The sequence below is a fragment of the Podarcis filfolensis genome (assembly GCF_964270895.1).
Source record: "Podarcis filfolensis genome assembly, chromosome: 2".
In the NCBI taxonomy this organism is placed as follows: Eukaryota; Metazoa; Chordata; class Lepidosauria; order Squamata; family Lacertidae; genus Podarcis; species Podarcis filfolensis.
Genome location: NC_139605.1, coordinates 10387040 through 10403511, shown reverse-complemented (window position 1 = coordinate 10403511; position 16472 = coordinate 10387040). Strand labels below are relative to the sequence as shown.

The 16472-nt window shown below is 48.4% G+C and overlaps 1 protein-coding gene across 15 annotated transcripts in view; it reads left to right on the top strand.

The window, feature by feature from the left end:
• Positions 1-16472, top strand: part of LOC310756526 (uncharacterized protein) — an 82615-nt gene that overhangs the window by 54838 nt on the left and 11305 nt on the right. Inside the window, exons 1-2 of one of the 15 annotated variants that reach the window (XM_083600750.1) lie at positions 70-879; positions 3204-3581. The exons of 7 other annotated variants lie outside the window; for them this stretch is intronic. In XM_083600750.1, the coding sequence (XP_083456876.1) occupies positions 718-879; positions 3204-3581 (540 nt within the window). In that variant the 5' untranslated portion in view covers positions 70-717. Of the gene's footprint in view, positions 1-69; positions 880-3200; positions 5227-16472 lie in introns of those variants that run through there. 7 more of the 15 variants (XM_083600752.1, XM_083600751.1, XM_083600743.1 and 4 more) reach the window with 7 other exon arrangements.

The window sequence follows — 16472 nt, the reverse complement described above, 5'->3', positions numbered from 1 at the left end:
AAGACAAACCCTCCAAGTGCCACTATTTAGAATTAGAGAATGGAGTTATCCAACCCCCGGCCCTCTGAAGGCAATCCTGTATAGGAAAGTTTTTTAATGTTTAATGTTTTATTATGTTTTTTATATATGTTGGAAACTTCCCAGAGTGGCTGGGGCAGCGTAATAAGATGTGTGGTGTATAAATAGTAAAATTATATTTATGGAATGGGATGTCCCTATTTTCATCAGAGAAATGTTGGAGGGTTTGGAAAGGTCGGTTGCTGGAGCTAAGTGATTGCATGATCCCAACCAGCAGAGCTGGGAACTGGACTGCCTCCTCCAGCTACCCATTCGGGCTGCAGGCATAGCTGTCAACCTTCCCTTTTTTTGCGGGAAATTCCCTTATTCCAGTGCCATTTCCCACTGCTATCCCGGATTGTTAGATATCCTGTAGACTGTCCCCGGGGCAGGTGAGGCTGCTGATCCCTTATTCTCAAATCTGAAAATTGACAGCTATGGCTGCAGGGTGGCATCGTCCCAGCTTTCTGAAAATATTTGCTGATAAGGAAACCAGTGACTGCACATCAGATCACAAGGAGACTTATTTGTGCAACATTCTAGATAGCATATAAGATGCCAGGTAGATTCCAATGATACAATAAATTTTGAGGGACAGCGCAAGGGGGCGCATCCAGCCTCGCAGCCTCCCAGGGCCCAACCCACAGCCAGCGAGCTCCGATGCTCAGAGAGGCAGGAAACGGGGCCAGCCAGGGGGACTCGAGAGCGGCTGCACTTTCCTGTCCCCCGCCGAGGAGAGCGGAGGAGCAGCGGGCAGTGGCCTGTCGAGTTTCCCCGGAGAGGAGCCGGATTCCGGTGCAGGGACGGAGCGAGGAGTCCCAGGTGCAGGAGGCGGGGGGGGGGGAGGAGGAGGAGAGCACGTGCGCCTGGCAGGATCAGGCCCCGAGTCCAGCCAGAGGCTGCAGGGCGCCCCCCAACCGGGCAGGAAGGGGAAGGGGCGCAGCTGAGGGGCAGGGCATCTGCAGGAGGGCACAGGGGCAAACATCTCTGGCTCAGGCTGGCACGGACCCTGCCGGAGACCCTGGGGAGCTGCTCCCTTCAGTCCTGAGCTCAAGGGGCAGAATGAGGGGTCCAAGGCAGCTGCTGCTTCGCGGTGGAGGCTGCATATAGTCGCTCACGGATCAGCGGCCTACCTGGGGCTTTTGCCGCCCCTCTCCCTGTCCCTCATCAGGGAGCCCAGCCCATTTCGACGGTGCTCCCCACGGCGGAGAGTGAAGGGGAGGTGGGGGGGGAATGGAAGAGCAGTGCAACAGGGAGGTGCCCCTCTCACCCTGCAGCCCCCTGACACCCTTTGCAGGCCACTACTCCTGCCCCCCCCTTCCTGTGCCATTGATAAACCTATCGCCCTCCTTGGTGAATTAGTCTGATCGCCTTTGAAAGCTCTCTTTGCCACCACCATCACTGCATCTTGTGGCAATGATGTCCGTCAGATTCATTTCGCAAGGAAATGGCTTCTTTTGCCTGCCCCAAATCAAGGTACACTGTGCCTACACATGGAGGTTCTGTTAATCTGTCACGGCAATTAAAACAGCTGATAGATCTATACTCCAGAGAATGCATCTGATCTTTTCCCAAGCTGTCAAAGCTAGTGACCTCTTATGTCTGCGTGTAAATAAGTGAGACCGACCTAAGCCTGGTTTCATTAATTGTTTTATTTCCACCTTCCTCAGTAAGGCAAATGAAGGCTGAGGGTTGAAGTGAGTGCCAGATTTGAGAAGGCAGAGGAAAGGAGGATTCTATGTTCAGATTATTCATGTTCAGATTATTACTCATTTCATTTCTATGCTGCTTCATATTTTTAAGGAAATAATCTCAAAGCAATTAATGGAAAATCTCATTGCAGTTTGTGTCCATAGGATGTTGAGAGCATTAACTCTGTAGATCCAGGAGTTCTCTCCTCCTGATAGTCTCAGATTTGATTGTTCTTTCCTATAGAGCAGGAGAAACGAAACATTTATGGCCTTAAAGCTGCATTGATTCTGGAGGCCACATTCCAGTGAGCTTTGTGGCCAATGTATGCACATGCATGCGCACACAGAAAAGAGATGCAGACCATAAAGTCACATGCACACACGCCAGAGGTGCTGCCCACACTCACCAGACATGCCATCTAGCATACATACAAGTGTTGCGAACACAATCAGCTTGTTTAGACCTTCCAACCGCAGTGCTGGGGTGGAGGAGAAATAAGAGCACAAGAAGACTCTGCTGAATTAGCAAGGAGATCTGTGGAAAAAACACCCTTCTGATTGTTCTTTAGAAATCCTCTTTAAAGAGCAGCCAGAGGCATCATTTATTTCCAGATCAGGGCTTTACCCCATTTCAAGACTGTGCTGGTTTGTGGTGAAATTGGAGTTGAAAAGATCTCTCTAAGAGCCCTTAGGCATCTTTCTCTCCAGGACAAACAGCGATCTTCATCCTCTGATCAGATCAGGAGATGGAAAGGGCAGGGACTAGCAGGACACACCCTGAGGCTTGGCAAGCCATATGCAGCCAGTGGACTGCAAGGTTGAATGAGTCAAGAGAGTTTGTGACCATCAAATTTAAAATATTTTGGAGTGAGTTCTTTGATTTTGTTGGTCAATATTCCTTTTGTCAGTTTGTTTCTTAGGCTGTGCAGATCCCATACATTTAAATCACGTGGCTTCCCCCAGAGAACCACCGGACCTGTAGTTTATTGCTACAGTTCTCAACACCCCTAACAAACTGCAGCTGGCAGGATTTCTTGGGTGAAGTCATGTACTTTCAATGTTAGGTGGGTCTGTTGCAGCCTTAATCATATACAAAGATCTGTTGCTGCCTTACCAACATGCTAGAAGTTGCAGCCAGGATCAGCATTCCCTGTCCACTGAACATGCTCAGTCCCCTCAATGGGTTGTTTTTGGATTTCCTTCCACTGCCTAGGTCCCCCCCCCAAATATTATTTGTACTTCCATAAACCTTGATGTTTCCCCCAGTCTTTGGATAACTTCCCCTCGTCCCTGGGTGAAGGCATTTGGGTGACATAATGATTGTCATTCATAGCCTGAACATCAGAAATAGAAAGAGTAATAATATATTCCAAAAACTGGCAAATGGTTAAAAAATGTCCTTTTGTTTTTATTCTTGGGTTTTATTTTACTTTGTGTTTATTTCTTTTCCAGCAGGGTGGCATAAAAATGGAAGAGCAGGGACCCAGGAGACCCATTCAAAGGGAGAGACTGGAGTGCAAAGGAAAGAAACCTCCTACCGGCCAAGTTGGGACCATCAGGGATCTTCTGCCTCGGGCAGATTTATGTCAAATTAAGCAGGAGGCAGAGGAGGGGCAGCCGCAGCAGCACTGGGAGGCCCAGAAGCAGGATTTCCTGAAGACGATGCAGCCCCCTCGTTCAGGGTGGGAAACCCCACAGGCTCCCAGTCCTCCCCACTCTGGGGATGGTGTCCTCTCCTTCAGGGGAGCTGCGGATGCCAGTCGGTGGCCCAGTGGGAGAGCAGGGGGGACAGACAAGACCCTGCTCCCAGACACTGAGGGGCTTCTGGGAAAGGTAAGTGCCCTCCTCTCACCTGGGTTTCCAGGACCTGGAGGTCACAGGTCCGCTGCCTCTCGACATGGAGGTTCTGTTTAGCTATGGTGGTGAATATTCCTCCTCCCTGCACTTCCTCTCTAATCCACTTTTAAAAGGCTTGCTAGACCAAACTTTCTTATACATGGGAGTTTTGTGATCATATCTCCTTCTGTTCTTACTTTACCTAAACAGCTGCAGGGGACTCTGAATTTCATCAGAGCAGAAGCTACGTCAGAAGCGGGGTCCTTCCACCAACCTCCATTTTCCTCCTGTAAATTGCCTCCATTTCCAAAATGCTCTTTTCTCCCCACTGAGATAAAAATCTTGGCACGTCTTGCAGCCTCAGCACCGCCATGTTCAGTGCAAATAGAATAACACTGGCCTAGCTTGCAAGATTGTTCCAAGATTTATGAAGATAATGTCCATGTTCGGATGACTGAATCATAGCCTGAAAAGTTGGGTTACAAATAGGAACAGTTTTTAGTACATTGTGTACTAATGTACATTTGGTACATTACGATAAAACCTAAGTTGACCCAAGTTCAAAACAAAAAACTCTAGCCGCCGCCACCACAGTCTCCTGGCCCCCACAACCAGAATGCATCACTCCAGGAAGGACCCCCACCCAACCTTTAGTGAGAGAGGGGAAAAGAAAAGGACTCTGCATGGGTAGTTGCACAAATTTACCAGCTGTGGTCCTGCACTGGCAGCAAGGCTAACAAACAGGGGAGCTGGGAACGTGCTAGTCCCGTATCTCCCTGCATCTGCCTCCTGACCTAATTGTCCCAGCTTACCTCATGATTGGGCCGGCCCTGAGGGTGAACTGTGATGAAACCAGGCACTCTCTTATGAGCCATAACTAACAAACTTTCCATTTTGCCCAAACCAGGAAACTACAGCTGCCAACTTTGGAACAAGCTGGGATATTAAGCTAACTTCAAACTGTGCTTGGTCAAAACAGGAAACTCTGGTTGATCAGTGGGTTCGTGGTTTGACTGTTCCCACTGATAGCAGTAAAAATAGGAAGCCCTGTTGCATTCGAAGAGGTTGTTTGGACAGAGTCTCTGATCAGCATGCCTAGCAGGACAGGCTTAAAAAGCTAAAGGGACCCCTGACCATTAGGTCCAGTCATCACCAACTCTGGGGTTGCTGCGCTCATCTCGCTTTATTGGCCGAGGGAGCCGGCGTACACCTTCCGGGACATGTGGCCAGCATGACTAAACCACTTCTTGCGAACCAGAGCAGCGCACAGAAATGCCGTTTACCTTCCTGCCAAAGCGGTACCTATTTATCTACTTGCACTTTGACGTGCTATCGTACTGCTAGGTTGGCAGGAGCAGGGACCAAGCAATGGGAGCTCACCCCATCGCAGGGATGCAAACCGCCGATTATTATTACTTGCATCCTGCCTATCTGACTGGGTTGCCTCTGCCCATCTGGGTAGCTTCCAACAAAATAAAAAACATCAAAAATTTCCTTGTAAAAGGCTGCCTTGTAAAAGGCTGCCTTCGGAAGTCTTCCATTTTGTAGGAATGGCCTTCAGTTTTAAAGAATTGCCCTCTTTAAGGAATCACGTGGTGTAAACATGTAAGTTGTCCTCTAAGTCCAAACACACACATAGTAGGTTCAAATTTTATTAAACGGTCACAGACCAGATTAACTCGTACAGCAAAGCATAACACCGGAAAAAACAAAGGACAATTTCAGTACAGATTAGGCCATAACAGCAATTTAAAATTAGACAGCATAAATAAAATTAAGTATTTGCCTTCGCCTGCATATTGGCATTGGAAAGCTCTTGTTTCCTGCGCCTAATAGCGGCTACACAGAATTTGGCAACATTGATCGTAATTTCAGGAACCTTATCTTCTACCAAGGCTCTCATACGTTGGAGTTCTGGTTCATTTTTAAGCTTTTGTAGAACTGGGGCAATAAGGGTCAGGCGTAGATCCTCGTAGTAACTACAGTGCAGCAATACATGCAGACTTGTTTCCACTTCCGATGAGCCACATGGGCAAACACGTGACTCATATGGTTTGCCCTCATATCTGCCTAGCAGCAGGGCAGAGGGCAAAACGTTAAATCTGGCCAGGGTAAAGGAGTGTCTGTACTTAGGTATTTGTAAATCAGCCAGATAATTTGCGGGTGAGAACCCTCTCCCAAAGTCTCTAATTGTGGCATATTTATCCATTTTGCCCATATGACATTGCAGTTCTATGTCCCTAATGCGTTGAAGCACTTGACTTCTGGCTCTCTCATATCCTGCCGCTATCAAGATCTGCGGGGAGAAGCCCAAGCTTCTTATCTTTTCAAACAGGGAAGCTTTCCAGGTAGAATGAAAGGTGTCTAAGAGTGTTAAAGGAGCCAAACCGGCCGGGGTTTTAACCAGTAGTGTATCTTTAGAATCCACAACCGCGCGTTGACGGGTGGTTGTCCAACTTCTAAGCGGACAGCTATATTAGATACACAGGGGGGGATCCCCAATAAACACCGATAGAATTTTGTTTGAAATGCCTCCATAGGCGCAAAATTTTTAAAACTGCAAACCTGGGATCCATAAGTGAGTTGTGGGAGTATTTTTGCAGCAAAAACCTGGGAGGCCGCCGGAACGTATTTACCCCCTTTCCCGTGAAAAAATCTTGTAAGGGCTTTATTGGCCCTTCCTGCGTTGGCAATGGCGTTTTTCATCTGTTGGTGCCACGAGACCCTTTCCTGAAAAGTTATTCCCAGATATTTGAAAGATGCTACCTGGTCAATAGGTTGACCATTAATTCTCCATTTGTGTTTACTTCTTTTTTTTGAAAACACCATAATTTTAGATTTGCTGTAATTTATTGATAGTTGTTCCGCTTGACAATAGTCAGCAAGTGATCTCAAAAGCTTCCTCAAGCCAACGCAGGAAAAGGAGAGTAGGACTGCGTCGTCCGCATACAGAAGCACCGGGAGGGGCATACCTGCCAGATTGGGAGGGTGGGCATTTTCTTTCGCCATATTTACTGCTAGAGAGTTGATATAAAAATTAAATAGCGTTGGCGCGAGGACACATCCTTGTTTAACCCCATAGTGCGTTTGAATTTCTTTAGTCAGATGGCCTGACCGATCGCATCTTACCCTCACCCTGGTGTTTTCGTATAGACTACAGATAAGGCGTAATAAGCGTTTATCTTTGTTTGTAGCGCCAAGCTTTTCCCAGAGTCTGTCCCTTGGTATTAGATCAAAAGCCGATTTAAAATCCACAAAAGCTGCATATAAAGACCCCCCTTTTCTAGAGTATTTGTCTGCCAGGTGTTGAAGGATAAGGGCCTGGTCTATAGTTGAACGCTTTCCTCTAAAACCAGCTTGAGCTTCTGATAGAATATGCTCTCTTTCCATCCACTCCACTAATTTATCACATAAATGAGCAGCGTACAGTTTGCTAATAATACTTAATAGACTGATTGGTCTGTAGTTAGCTGGCTCAGTTCTGTTTCCTTTCTTGAATATTGGAATGATGATGGCTAGACCCCAGTCCTCGGGGATAATAGCCGCTTGATTTATACTAGTGAACAAGGCAGCTAGCACAGGGGCCCACCATTCAACATTTGCCTTAAGAATTTCTGGTGGGATATTGTCAGCACCTGGGGCTTTCCCTGATTTAAGGGATTGGATAAGGCCAGTAATTTCTTCTGTAGTTACAGGGGGCCATTCCTTGCCAAATTCACTTGAAGCAGGAGGCAGAACTGGGACCAGTTGATTTGATGAATATAATGAGAGGAAATAGGCCTCCCATGCTCCAGCGGGTATAGAGTATTCGATTTCGATTGGGGAGTCTCTCCAGCTTTTTGCAATTGTTTTCCAAAACGTGGCAGAATCTTTCCCTTGGGAGGCCTCCACTAGGCACTGCCATTCCTCCCTTTGTGCCTGGAGCTTTTTCTTGTTAATCAGAGCTTTATAACTGCGTTTTAACTCAAACCAGTCTAATGGAAGCGAAGGTAAGTTCGCTAATCTATAGTTCCTGTACTTATCCAGCAGGAGGCGTTTCATAGCCATGCATTCTTGGTCGAACCAAGGTTTGGATTTATTAAAGTGTAGAGATTGCCGTGGCATTTTTTTGTTGGTCAGATAAGGTTGTAGAGACGAAATCAGTTCCCGGAACATATCTAATCTAGCCTCAGGAGTTGGGGAATTAACGAGGTTCTCCTTTCTAGCAAGAAAAGTATCTGAGTGAAGTCTTTCCGATATTTCATCACTCAGTTTGCTGGACCATTTAATACGTGAATATCTTAGCTCCATGTTTTCGAAACATGGGGCTACAAGTTTATCAGAGCAGAATAGATCTTTTCTTACATCCAGTATTAAACAGAGCGGTAGATGGTCGCTGTCAACCCTCTCCACCACTTTACATTCCCGTGCTCTGCTCAAAAGGTTAGATGACACCAGGACGTAATCGATAGTGGAGGCTCCCATGTTGGATATAAATGTAAATTCCCCACTGGGTTCTCTGTCGACACGACCATTTAATACAGTCAGATCCAGATTGTTGGAAAAACGTAGAAGGCATAGGCCTGCGTAGTTGCAGCCCTTGTCTTTTGAGAGCCTTGGGGGAATAGAAAGGGCTTCTTCAGAAATGGGAGGTACATCATGGAAATGAGCATATAACGCTTCGTCTGATTGGCCAATTCTGGGATTTAAATCCCCAGCCAGCAGCACTGCCGCTGCAGGAGTTTGATTCATTAGCTCATCGACATATGATTCTAGCCTATGCCAGATATTTTTGATAAGCTGCTTGCCTCTTTGGGGAGGGGCATATATATTAATCAATAGAAGTGTGCAATATCTGCATTTCATTAATAATGCCATGGCCACACTGCTCAGAGGCTCTAGCTCGACGAAAGATGCTCTCAGCCTTGTGGATATTAGAATGCCTAACCCACCCTTAACTCGTCCCCCTTTGTTGCTTGGTGAACCTGCGAGCGAAAATGAGGCAAAACCATTTACATCTAAATCCCCTGTTAGCCATGTCTCTTGCAGGAAGACTATATCATGATCTTGAATAAAATTGACAAATGATTGGTCAGTCGCCTTGTTGAGCCAACCAGCAATGTTCCATGATAAAAATTTAAGATTGGCTTTATCACAGTCGAGTCTTTGTCAATTATTAGCTAACATACTTTTAGGGTTTGTCACTTTATGTATCGGTCGCCTATCGTCTTTGTATGGCGGGCTATCCAGCCGCTCTATGATTTCAATAGGGGAATGCAAAGTGCTCACATTTGTGAACACCGGATCTTTATTATGCATAAATTCCTTCTGTGGATATTCTGTTGCGGCCTGATTTTGGCCCAATTCTGTTTCATCTAGGTATCTCATTTTGTCCCATACATCTGGTAGGGTCACCTTAGGGATATTTCTCCTTCGAGGGGGTGATGGAATGCTCTCCTTGAAGGGTGGCACATTCTCTCTTGATGGAAAGTTGATCTCCACTTTGATCTGAAGCTTACGTGTTGTGGGTTTTTTTTAGTCCCCCTTAATAACCTCGTTGCCTGAAGCTCTCTCAGCCAGCTTATCTCTTAGCTTGTCTAGTCTTCCCAAGATGTCAGTTTGTATTAATGGTGGGAACATCCAGAATTGGTCAATTAGGATATTTTCTTCCATAGTAAAGAAATCCTCACCTTTGCTCACAAGGCATTGCGGATTCTGTTTGTCAGGCCAGAATTTTGAGATTTGTTTCCCCTTTCTAAAATTTGCCTGCTTAGTTTTCAAAAGGGGGCTCAAAGGAGCCTTATTTTCAAAGAGCCTAAGTATTGTTATCCGTGCTTTTAAAAAGGCAGGTCTTGACCTAAAAATAAACTTGGCCAGGTTCTGATCCCTAAAAGTGGTCAGTGCTCTCACTGAGTGACCATCATAATGTAGATATTCCACCGAGATGATATCATTAGAATTAACCATTCCTGGCAGTATGTCATTTAGGCTAGATACAAAGTTCATTATTCGCTGTTTCCCTGTAAGGAAGCCCTTAGGCTTCGGGAAGTTCGTGAGTACCAATTTTTGGGGATTTAGGATCAGATTCCAATCTCTTTCCTGGCTGGAGGCTTGCCAGGCCTGAAGGGGGGGTATCATCTCTACTGGACGCTTCCTCTTCCCCGCTGTTCGATTTGCTAAGTGTTTTATTGCCTTCATAGGTAGAGGCCTCTACTTCCACAGCATCAGGTTTGTTAAATAGTTGGTTATCCAGGGACTGAACTGTTACTTCTACCTTCTCACTTGCTACTGGAGTCAGCCTTGGTGAGTCCTCCTTAGCCGGTTGCTGTGTAACTATCTTTGTTCCTCTCTTTTTACCCTTCTTTTTGCTGCCCCGTGTGGTCGATTTATTTGGGGCCGAGGGAAGAAGTTTAAACAATTTCTGCCAATGTATGCTTCGATTACTACAGGTATACTTGGCTTTCCTTGTTGTTTTGATATTTTTACTTTTCTTCACTTTTACCCTTGAGTTATGTCTTTGCAGATTCTTATTTATTACTGGTTTGTTCGTCCCCACTAGCTCAACTGTTTTATGTTCTTGGGGCATATAATTTAATTTTATCTCTTTTAATTGAGGTATGAAATTTTCTACTAACGTCAGCAGTAGCCCATTTGTTATTGTTAGATAATTTTTTATGTTGGCTAGATCAGTACTTATTGCTAGGTGTCAGGGAACTGTCATCTGAGACGAAGGAGGTGAAAGGGCTCATGGAGGGTGAGAGAGACCACTCAGCGGAGGAGGGGACCAGCAGGGGGAGAAGTGGAGTTCCAAGGGAAAGTGAGTCGGAGGGAGAGCTCAGAGATACTTCTAGCGAGAACAGTGGGGGGGTTTCAGGACCTCCCCTAGGAACACCCACTCCTCGGCGGAAACTGTCACGCCGAGAGTCCAGAAGACGTGTTTCCGTTAAGGAGCTTTTATGCTGGAAGAAGTTCCGTAAACGCCCACTGTCCGATTCAACGAGCGATTGATGGAGCCACGCTTAAGGAGCTCCATCACAGACAGAGGTTTGGGAACTTAGCCAAACTCTGAGGGATCAGGATTTTACGCACAAGCAGCTCATCATCCCATCACAGCAATCGGACAGTCTCTGAAAGCAGCTTGTGCAGAGAGGCATCATGAGTGACCCAGCCGGAGCCGGAGGAGCAGGAGGAGCTGGAGGAGGTCCAACTCTGGAAGAAAGGTACAGAATGTTGGAACTCCAGCTAGCAATGCAAACGGCGAGGCTAGAAGAAAGGAGGGCGCAGGATGCAGAAAAGGCAAAAGGCGCTACACTAGCAAGAAAGATGCCAGGAATGGTGCAGAAGTTTGGGGGGGACCCCAGGAACTACCAAGCCTTTAGGACAGAGATGCAGTATGCTCTTGAACTGCAGTTTAATGACTTTCCCGATGAGGCGTCGCGAGTGGCGTTTGTGATTGGCCATCTCGAAGGAGGGGCGAGAGACTGGGTCAGGCCCCTGATGGCAGGGAATAGTGACATGCTGAAGGACGCGAGGAAGTTTTTTCGCGCCATGGATTTGATGTTTTCCAGCGAGATTGAACAGGGACTGGTACGCAGACAATTGATGGCTTGCAAACAGGGGAGCCGATCGGTTCGTGAGTACTGGACTGAGTTTACAATGTTGATACATAGATTGGGGTGGGACCTATCGGCGGAACCCATTCAAATGCTATTTGAAGAGGGGCTTTCTTCGGCGGTGAAAGACGAACTTTCCCGGGCGCCCAGGGCGGAGTCTATGGACCAGCTGACCAAATCAGCGCTGACCATTGGAGCGCGCCAGGAGGCAAGAGCCTTGGAGAAGCGGGAGGGGAAAGGAGAGCGTTGGAGGGATTTCCGCATTCCAGAGATTCCAGAGCCAAGTTTCCCGCCCGGAGAGCCGATGGAAGTTGGAACAGCGCGCGCGCGCGCAGTTTCAAATCCCAGTGAAGGGAGGAAGAAGGAGGGAAAGAGCGCCAAGAAATGTTACCTCTGCCAGCAGCCAGGTCACTTTGCCCGAGTCTGCCCGCAAAGAAAGGAATGGCAAGGGATGGCAGGGGCTGTTGGGGGGAAGGAGGAGGAAGTCCAGGAGCCAGTAAAAGCCAACGCCTGTCTGCCTCTGTCAGGGCACTGCAGACAGGCCAAGGAGCAGTAAAAGTGCCCACTCCGGAACCTCCAAGACCAGCCCTAGTAATAGAGGTGTTGCTAGAGCTGGCAAACGGATACCCACTAAAGACCAAGGCGCTGTTAGACTCAGGCAGCTCCTGTAATTTTATGAGCAAGGAGTTTGCAGCGGAACACCAGATACAGACACTCCCTTTAAGCAACCCCCTGCAGGTCACCACGATCGATGGGAGGGAGCTGTTGGGGGGAGAAGTTAGCCTACAGACCGTCCCAATGGTTATGAGGGTGGCAAGGCACACCGAAAGGATAGCGTTCAATGTAGCCACCCTGGGAGGGGCGCCAGTCATTTTGGGAATGAGCTGGCTAGCGTTGCATGACCCGCTAGTGGGCTGGCATCAGAGAGTGGTGTCCTTTGGGTCAGGACATTGCCTGGAACACTGCAAAGAGGGAAAGGTGCCAGAAGGGGCAAAAGCCTCCATAGCAGGGACGGAAGTGGCGAACAAAGGGAAGGTGCCCAAACAATACGCTGACCTGAGCAAGGTCTTCAGCGAAAGGGAAGCAGATAAACTACCACCGCATAGAGACTTTGACTGCCAGATTAACCTGGTCCCTGGGGCCCAGCTACCCGTGGGCAAGCTGTACGCCATGTCAGACAGGGAAATGCAGGAGTTGAGGGAGTTTATTGACAAAAACCTGAAGAGAGGTTTCATCAGAGAGTCCAGAGCGGTGGGGGGCAGTCCAGTGTTTTTTGTGGACAAAAAAAACACGGATAAACCGAGATTGGTCGTGGACTACCGGGCCCTGAATGCCGTGTCAGAACCAGTGACTTTCCCCATGCCCAGGATTGATGACATTTTGACCAGGGTGAGGAAGGGAAAGATATTCACGAAACTGGACTTGAGAGGAGCGTACAACCTGATACGAATAAAGAAGGGGGATGAATGGAAGACAACGATGTTCACCCCCCTAGGGGCTTTCGAATATCGCGTTATGCCATTCGGATTGCAATCAGGCTCCGCCTGTTTTCAATCGCTCATGAACCATGTACTGGGACCTTTGCTCTACAAGAATTGCGTGGCATTCCTCGATGACGTGCTGATATATTCGGAGAATGAGGAGCAGCATGTGAAGGATGTCAGGGAAGTGCTGAGCCAGCTGCAAGCAAACCAGTTGTGGGTGAAATTGGAGAAGTGTCAGTTCCACACCAAGGAGGTGGAATTCCTGGGGTACCGCTTATCAGACAAGGGATTAGCCATGGATCCAGGCAAGGTCCAGGCGGTGCTGGAATGGAAGACACCGAAAACCAAAAAAGATGTGCAAAGGTTCTTAGGGTTTGGGAACTTTTACCGTAAATTCATCAAGAACTTTGCCCACTTAACGGCTCCCATCACGGACTGTCTAAGCAGCAAGAAGAAATTCGTTTGGACGGCAGAGGCGGAGCACGCTTTTGAGGAATTGAAAAAGGCATTCGCTTCGGAAGAACAGCTCCTGCATGTGGATTTACAAAAACCCATGAGAGTGGAAACTGATGCCTCAGACCGGGCGGTGGGGGCAGTGCTGCTTCAGCCAGGGAGCAATAAGTCGGAATGGAGACCGTGTGCCTTCTTTTCGCGTAAGCTGAACAAATCCGAGAGGAACTACACGGTATATGACCGAGAACTACTCGCCATTCACGAAGCGTTCCGGAGATGGAGACACTTACTAATTGGCGCACAGCATAAGGTGCAAGTGTGTACGGACCACAAGAATTTGGAGTATTGGAGAACAGCACGAGTGCTCAACCAACGACAAGTGAGATGGGCCCAGGAGTTCTCCAAATTCCATTTTGAAATCTGCTACGTGCCAGGTCCAGAAAACATCAGAGCGGACGCTCTCTCTCGCAAACCTGAATATTTGGAGGGGGAGGGAGCGCCAGAAGAGAGACATATTATCCCAGAGGACCACTGGGTGTGTGGTGCGGCCTGGGTGGGGCAAAGAGAACTGGTAGAGGGGACGGTCAATGATGAGTACGCCCAGGATAAGCTCAGAGGTTTAAGGAGAGAGGGAGAAGACCCAGGAGGTTTTGAAGAAAGAAACGGGGCATTGTATTACAAAGGGGCACTATATATACCCGAAGGGGAATTGAGGGGGAGAGTACTCAAACAGTTGCACGACAATCCCACAGCGGGGCATTTTGGGCAACACAAGACCATGTGGTTGGTGACCAGGGAGTTTTGGTGGCCCAAGGTGAGGGAGGATGTACGGGAGTATGTGAGAAGGTGTGACCAATGCCAGAGAGCCAAAGGAGAAAGGCGGGCACCAGCGGGTTTATTAGAACCGTTACCCACACCAGAAAGACCGTGGGAGGCGGTGTCGATAGATTTTATGACTGATCTGCCCAAATCCCAGGGGAAAACCGCCATACTAGTCGTAGTAGACCAGTTAACTAAGATGGGTCACTTTGTAGCTTGCTCACATGCAGTCACGGCGGAAGAGACAGCAAAATTGTTTGTAGAACATATTTTTAGGCTGCATGGCGCCCCCTTGAGGCTGGTGTCCGACAGAGGGAAACAGTTCACGTCCAGATTCTGGAGGAAGCTTATGAGCTTGTTGCACGTAGAGGTCAACTTTTCGACTGCCAGGCACCCTGAGACCAATGGGCAGGCGGAGAGGGCAAACGGTATCCTTCAACAATACCTGAGGTGCTATGTCAATGACAGAGAAAACGATTGGGTCGAAAAGTTGGCACTAGCGGAATTTGCTTACAATAATGCAGAGAATGTGTCCACCGGGATGAACCCATTTTTGGCTAATTATGGGTGCCACCCCAGGGCGTTTCCAGGGGAAGGAGGAGAGAGATGGAGTGTTCCGGCCGCTGAACTTTTTGTAGAAGAAATGGAAGCGATCCATCGTCAACTCCAACACCACTTAGAAAGGGCCAAAGAAGAATATAAGAGGCAGGCAGACAAGAGCAGAAGGGAAGGTGAAACAATTAGGGTGGGGAGTCGGGTCTGGCTATCAACCCAAGGGTTGCCGTACAAGGGGGGTTGCAAGAAATTGAGACCCAAAAGATTGGGACCATTTGAGGTCATCCAACAGATCAACCCAGTGGCTTTCAGACTCCGGTTACCGAACCACATGAAACTGCACCCAGTATTCCACAGGTCATTACTGTCACCATACCGGGGGGAAGGTGAAGGGGTATCCACACGGGGGCCAGCCATAGAAGAAAGGGAAAGCCGCAACTATGTGGCGGAAATCATCGACTCCAGGTGGAAGGGGAATCAGGTGGAGTATTTGGTCGCGTGGGAAGGGGAACCAGAGTCAGAAAACACCTGGGTGAAGGCAGAGGAGGTCCATGACGAGGTCTTGATCGAAACGTTCCACCAAAGGTTCCCCAGGAAACCTCAGCCAGTAGCGAGGTTCCGAAGGGAGTACTTTGGCACCACCGACGATGAGGAGGAACTGGAGGGATTCAGGGAATCGGAGTTGGAAGGAGGTACCGACTCCGAGGAGGAGGAGTACTTGGAAACCGGGAACAGCAAAAGGTGGAGGGAAGTGTTCGAAACTTCGGAAGATGAGGGAGGTTCCTTCAGGGGTTTTGCTCCCTCGCCTCCCGCAGAGGAGGGGAGGGAAGGGGGTGAAGGGGGCCCTGGAGGGGAGGTGGATGTCAGGGAACTGTCATCTGAGACGAAGGAGGTGAAAGGGCTCATGGAGGGTGAGAGAGACCACTCAGCGGAGGAGGGGACCAGCAGGGGGAGAAGTGGAGTTCCAAGGGAAAGTGAGTCGGAGGGAGAGCTCAGAGATACTTCTAGCGAGAACAGTGGGGGGGTTTCAGGACCTCCCCTAGGAACACCCACTCCTCGGCGGAAACTGTCACGCCGAGAGTCCAGAAGACGTGTTTCCGTTAAGGAGCTTTTATGCTGGAAGAAGTTCCGTAAACGCCCACTGTCCGATTCAACGAGCGATTGATGGAGCCACGCTTAAGGAGCTCCATCACAGACAGAGGTTTGGGAACTTAGCCAAACTCTGAGGGATCAGGATTTTACGCACAAGCAGCTCATCATCCCATCACACTAGGGAATAATCCAAAGGGCCCCCTTCATGGATCACTGCCTTGCCGTGGCGAAGGGGCTTGAAGAACTCAGAGAAGCTATGAACTACGCTGAGCAGGGCACACAAGATGAATAGGTCATAGTGGAGAGTTTTGACCAAACGTGATCCACCTGGAGGAGGAACCGGCAAGCCACTCCAGTATCCTTGCCAAGAAAACTCCATGGACAAAGACAACAGGCATATAAAAGTTATGACGCTGGAAGATGAGCCCCTCAGGTCAGAAGGCGTCCAACATGCTACTGGGGAAGAGCGGAGGGCAAGTACAAGTAGATCCAGAGCTGATGAAGCGGCTGGGCCAAAGCCGAAAGGACGCTCAGTTGCAGATATGCCTGGAAGCGAAAGGAAAGTCCAATGCTGTAAAGAAAAATATTGCATAGGAACCTGGAATGTAAGAACCATGAACCTGGGTAAGTTGGAGGTGGTCAAAAATGAGTTGGCAAGAATAAATATTGACATCCTGGGCATCAGTGAACTAAAATGGACGGGAATGGGCGAATTCAGTTCGGATGACCATCACATCTACTACTGTGGGCAAGAAACCCGTAAAAGAAATGGAGTGGCCCTCATAGTCAACAAAAGAGTGGCGAAAGCTGTACTGGGATGCAATCTCAAAAACGATAGAATGATCTCGATACGAATCCAAGGCAGACCTTTTAACATCACAGTAACCCAAGTT